This window comes from Anser cygnoides, chromosome 2 (assembly GCF_040182565.1).
Source record: "Anser cygnoides isolate HZ-2024a breed goose chromosome 2, Taihu_goose_T2T_genome, whole genome shotgun sequence".
Classification (NCBI taxonomy): domain Eukaryota; kingdom Metazoa; phylum Chordata; class Aves; order Anseriformes; family Anatidae; genus Anser; species Anser cygnoides.
Window position 1 is genome coordinate 68,719,696 of NC_089874.1, and position 6,016 is coordinate 68,725,711.

General features: G+C 49.8%; 1 protein-coding gene across 5 annotated transcripts in view; it reads right to left on the reverse strand.

Moving 5' to 3' along the window:
• Positions 1-9: 9 nt before the first annotated feature.
• GLB1 (galactosidase beta 1) overlaps positions 10-6,016 on the reverse strand; it is a 96,348-nt gene continuing 90,341 nt past the window's right edge. For 3 of the 5 annotated variants that reach the window (XM_066992324.1, XM_066992322.1, XM_066992323.1), the window contains one exon: positions 1,091-1,432. In XM_066992324.1, the coding sequence (XP_066848425.1) occupies positions 1,091-1,432 (342 nt within the window). Of the gene's footprint in view, positions 135-1,090; positions 1,433-2,087; positions 2,179-6,016 lie in introns of those variants that run through there. The other 2 variants (XM_066992325.1, XM_048055724.2) reach the window with 2 other exon arrangements.

Below are 6,016 nucleotides of genomic sequence, written 5' to 3' on the forward strand. Positions count from 1 at the left end.
AAAGGGCACTCAGGCACCACAACCAGCTGAGGTCTTGACGTCACACCTGCCACTATTTGCTGCCCAGTTATTCATTCCTGTCCTTGAGGAGCCTGCAGGTACAGGAGGGCTTCTGAACAAGGCCACATGGTCCCCTAAAAAAAAAAGGCTGTTAACTGATGAAGAGCAGCAAGGATAATCATTCCTCAAAGCCCTAATCATTGCTGACCCATTCTTCAAGATAAAGGTGATCTTTCTAGCAAATGTGAGCATGGTGCCAAAGTGTGGGACTCACATGTGAAACAAACTGCAGGGGTGAAGCACAGCCCGAGCTCCGGCTTTGCCAAAGGGAGGTGGCAAACTAAGAAACAGAGTGGAGCAGGGCAGATCTCTGCTCACCTCTCCATTTCCTAACAGCACCCTATGTAAGCCAGCACCAAGACCATCATGACATGAATAGGCTCCTCTGAATTTCAAAGACATGACAGTCCTCTCTGAAGCATGGTGGCTGCCATGGATGATCAGCCCTAGCCTCACTCATTCCTGAAGCTGAACATTGATGCTGAGCTTACTGACTGACTGCTGTGGAGGCTGTTTCAGAGAAATGTGATCAATCATGATCTGAGGTGAAATGCCCATTTAGTACCAATCTCCCAAAACAGTACCCAGTCCATGTCAATGTTTGAGCAGGTCTTGGTTGACCAGCAGATAGGGTTGTGGCAGTTTTCAAGAGAGGGATCCTTTCTGCATGGATCTGGGCAGCATTAGCAAAAATGTCTATGCATAACCCCCTGTTCAGGGCTTATGGGCAGAGTTTCCCAAATCTTTTGGAGCAGAGCTGCTGAAATGATGCCTCTTGTGCCTGCTCTCTGGGCTCGCTGGTGCACAGTCCCTGGGGCGAGGAGGAGGGGAACAAAGGGGAGCAAGGGGGCAATGGAAATCAGTGCTTGGCTCAGAAAAGAGCTCCAGCAGAAACCTTGATCTCTGGGTGCGGATGAGAGAGCAGCATGTGCTGGTGAGCACAGGGACAGGTAGAGGGAAAATACATGGACACAGCTGAGCATCTACCAACAGGAATCTGTAGAGGCTGTGCTTCGTTCAGCATCAGCCTTCAGCACAGCACCTGGCGAAGCAACAACTCGCAGACATCAGTAAGCATTTGCCAAGTCGCTGGCACAAAGCAGCGCTTTCCTGCATGAAAGGTGATTGAGGAAACAGGTCTTGGCCCCAGCAACTCAGCTGTGGAAGCAGGGAGAGAGCAGAGAGCAAGGCTGGGAGGCCTCCTTGGGTTTCTGTCCAAGGTAGCTGCATTCATCCTCCCCTTGCTCATAGCAGTTGCTTTCTCCAGGTTCTGTGTAGCCCCATTGGTCCTCAGTGTCCACACCAGAGCCTGTCTCCAGAGGTGCTGGGTGTGAGGGCACTCATCAGCCTTCAGCTCTGCCTCACAGGTCTCCTGAGCAACATGAGGAATAGAGAGAGGGAGAAAAGGAATTTTATCTTTGCAGTATTCTGAATGCGAAGTTGCTGAATTGCAGTTGTGAGCCTGTTCCTCCACCCCGGGTGAGCCCAGCAGGGAAGGGATGTGACTGCCCAGCTGATGGCTTAACTGATCATTTTTTTTGGGTCTAACTGTCAGCTTTGCAGCCAACACCCACAAGCAGCACAGCCTTGGCAATGCTCTCCAGTGATGGGTATTACTCTGGTAAAACCTGAAGTTTGTGTCACACGTGTGTCACAGCAGCTGTCCCAGGGATGAGGACACCTCTCCAGGAGGCGTGGCCGAGCCTCCATCACCTTCCCAGGGCAGCAGCACACTGCCTCCTCCCGGCAGCTAGAGGCTAGTGATCAGCTCAGGAGCCCAGCTACGGTCACCAAGGCATGAGCAAGAGTCTCACATCAAGCTGTTTCAATGCTCTTATCCCCTTGGTGTCTGATGTGGGGATACGTGTTCCTCTTCATGTCCAATGCCTGTTTGGGCCACACTCCTTCTGCTTGCAGAAAGTGTGCAAGCTTTGAGTGCAAGTGTGTCAGCTTTCTGTGGCTCTTCCCTTCAGGGCAATTTCTGCCTCTCCACCCTTGTAATGAAGAAGAAAATCTGTGTCTCCTACCGGTGGCTGGGAAGCCCCCAGGCCGAGCAGTCTCCTTGTGTCTCTGCAGGGTAGCGACATGAGGGAACGAGGCTCCCTCTGCTGGGCTCTCCTGCAGAGGCAAGGCACGGAAATCAGATTGTATGTGAGGTGTGTGTGAAGTTCACTCATCATTGCAATCATTCAGAGATGCAATCATTCAGAGATGCTTTTACTGTGTCTTCAAAGTGGAAACCAAACATGTCATGGTTTAAAGTCAAATTTAGTTGGAGGAACAAAACATCCCTGGCAGTGCTCTTCACAGCCAAGGTCAAAACAGGGCTGTATCCACTTCTGTGAAACTTTGAACCAGAATGATCTTTTATCACCAAGGTTTGGATGCTTGCAAGTTTGTATGGACAGTTTTGTTCCATTATGTTCAGAAAATACTGTTCATGCAGACTATTCTCCACAGTAGCCCTTTTTCTTCTTATATACAAGGAATTAAATCCTCAAGGGCCATTGCTGCAATGCCAAACCCTTGTTCTGGTGCTGCGGCACTAGGATTGAGGAGGGCAGCAGTTCCCCTGGTTTCCCCAGGCAATTACACTTGCCCAGGGCACCCCAGGGAAGCCCTGCCCTCAAGAGCTGAGACAGCCCCTTTCTCCAGAAAGCCACCACTGTCAGGCACCTTCCTGTGCCTTGTAGCTGGAAGACAATGTGCTCCTGCTAGCCCTTCCCAGAAAAATCTCTCTAGTTATGAGGGCTGCAATGTCTGTTTCTTCCCAGCTTTTTCCCCTGATGTATAGCCCCAAAAAAAAGTCTTTCCAGCAGTTTTCTCAGACTTTATCTCTGAGCTGTTCCTTGAGTGCCTAGAGGGTGAACAGAGGTACAAGATGGAAAGCAGAGATATTTCTTCACATTGCGATTGTCGTTCAGGCCGTGTTCATTCCACACATATTCATGTTACACTAGAAATACACACTATGATAATGAGTAATGCTCTTAACTACGGCTATCACTAACAGCAGAGTACAACAAAAGTCTTTTCTGTTTCCAAGGAAGATCTGTTGAGGATGTGTGTGAGTCAACCTGATTCGACGCCCTCCCATTAGAGCTTGTAGTGATTATCGCATTTAGCAAACTTCATTTCTTCATGAAGGTGGTAGCCTACTCCTGGCTTGCTTGGTTCCACTTCAGTGCTGGGCAGTGTGGGAGGGAAGGGGCTGGCCACAGCCTTCCGAGAAACCCATCAACATGGAGGTCCTGTCCCTATCAACTGCTTCCACCCAGAGGCAAGCAGTGGCTGGAGGTAACCTCTCCTGCTGTAATGTGAGCAGTCCTGACCCTATTTGCAAGATTTTTTAATGCAAAGAGCAACATCGGAGGTGCTGTCTCAGGTACCACTGACTAAGCCCCGGGAGCCGGTACCAGCCAGGATATTGGATCATCTATGCCTTTTCTGTAAGACTCATCTGCAGGAGGTGTAGGCTGGGGAGGATGCAGCCCTTCATCATCCCTGTGAGGAAAATCACAGAATCACAGAATGGTTTGGGTTGGAAATGACCTTAAAGACCATCTAATTCCACACCCCCTGCCATGGGCAGGGACACCTCCTACTAGACCAGGTTGCACAAAGCCCCATCCAGATTGGAGTTGAACACTGCCAGGCATGGGGCATCCACAGCTTCTCTGGGCAACCTGTGCTAGTGACTCTCCACCTTCTGAGTAAATGTTTTTTCCAAATATCTAATCTAAATCTACCCTCTTTTAGTGCAAAGCCATTACTCCTTGTCCTATGGTTACACTTCCTGAAAAAGAGTCCCTCTCCTGCAGGCCCCCTTTAGGTACTGGAAGGCCACTATAAGGTCTCCTCAGAGCCTTCTCTTCTCCAGGCAGAACAACCCCCAATTCCTCAGCTTGTTTTCAGAGGAGAGGTACTCAGTCTCTTGATCATCCTCATGGCCCTCCACTGGACTTGTTCTAATACTTCCATGTTCTTCTTGTGCTGGAGGCCCCAGAGCTGAATGCAGAGCTCTAGGTGGGGTCTCATGAGGACAGAGCAGAGGGGGAGAATCACCTCCCTCACCCTGCTGGCCACGCTTCTTTTGATGCAGCCCAGGATACATTTGGCTTTCTGGGCTGCAAGCGCACATGGCCAGCTCAGGTCAAGTTTCTCGTCAACCAACACCCCCAGGTCCTTCTCCTCAGGGCTGCTCTCAATCCATTCTCTGCCCAGCCTGTGTTTGTGCTTGGATGTTAGAGACGGCTTTAGATTTTGGTTTCCTCTCAACCCCAGTGCACTTTCTGCAGGGTACATGGATGGAGTAGTGCTGCAGGGGGAACTTCAAACCATCACTGACATTGAGGAAGCTATAATTTGCCTTTCTGAATCTGGCAGTTCTCACAATGAGAACATTTCCTTAATGCTGTATACCAGAAATTATCTTTTTGAAAGTTGAAAATTTGTAATTTTGGCAGTCAAGAAAGAAAAAGGACAAACAAGAACAACAACAACAATAAAAACTCATGCAGTTGGCAGAAATAAGAGGATTAAATTTATACAAGAGTGTTTGCCTGGTAGCCTGCTGCATCAGTCAGTGAGCAAACAGCTCAGACCACCTGGAAGATGCTCTCCACCTCAAAACCCCATCCAGCTCCGGCAGTACAGGGGGTGCCTGGGACCAAGTTTGCATAGCCCCAGCCAAAGTGCTGAGCATCCTGTGTGTCTCCTCCCATGTGTTAGAGATGCAGGCTCCAGCAGTGCTACAGGGTGCAGAAAGGTGTCAAGACCGAGTCATGTCACTGGCCCAGCATTTCAAACTCCCATGGCACCTGAGGCAGGGACAGTACTTGGAGGTGTTTGTAGGCATGTCCTCCTGCATGTGTTGGAGGACCTTAGCAGTAGTACACCCCCCCAGGTGGAGGCGGTGCCTTGCATCCCCACAATAATGCAACACACAGCTTCCTGTCACAGTGCCTGGAAATGTGTCACTCATCCCAGCTGGGGTGCACCTCACTGTGTGCTAAACCACGACCACAGGCACACCCTTAACACAGCCCTGAGCATCGTGTGTACCCAGGTCTGGGGACAGAAATGCTCCTTGATTAATGAACTTGCTAAAGCTTTAAGCTATCATACTCCTCCTGTCCAGTGGTCTGCAGGGAGATGTTATGCTCAAAACCTTATTAGTGGGCAAAGAAGCAGCATGTATAGGTAAAGTCAAGAATTTATTGTGAGTGTAATGCCAGTCTCAAGGCCTCCCATGCCTGCACCCTCGTGTCCCCAAAGCTCGTAGCCCCTGCTTGTCATACCAGACCTGTATTTCTCTACACTACACCACTGTGACAGCTCTAAACCACCTCTTTCTGCATAGAATAACTGCTCATTACTGTCTGTGTAAAGTGTAGTTGTATCAAACAGATAAACAAAAGTAAAACAAATTAGCCATACACACCTAGTCAATTAGAGGAAGCGCAGCAACTGCTAAACCAAGTAAAAGAAAGCTGCCAGTAGGTCAGCTGAAAGTTCAGGCCAAGTAGGCCTGACAAGCCTCGGTACAAACTCAGTACAAACCTTATGACCAGTGACTCGCAATGGTAATTTTGTGGCTACAGTGGTTACCAGGGGCCAGTGTGCAGGAGAACACTGTGGAGCAAAGGTACCACCATGCTGCCTATGCTCCCAGTCACCACCCAAGCTCCCCCCAGCCCCTTGCATCTGAGACCATCCTCAGGTCTGAGGCTTGGTCCCTTCCATCCCCTGGTGCAGTCCTGGGTGACCTGCACCCTCACAACAAAGACCAGAATTTGGATGAAATGCCCCCAGCACCGTGCACCTGGTTGGGGTGAAGATGAGAAGATCCCAAGAGATTACTTCTCTCCTCTGCAATCCTTCTGTAGGCACTTCTGCCCCTCTGACTGGCCGTATCCTGCTTCACTATTTCACAACACGACACCAGGACCACAGT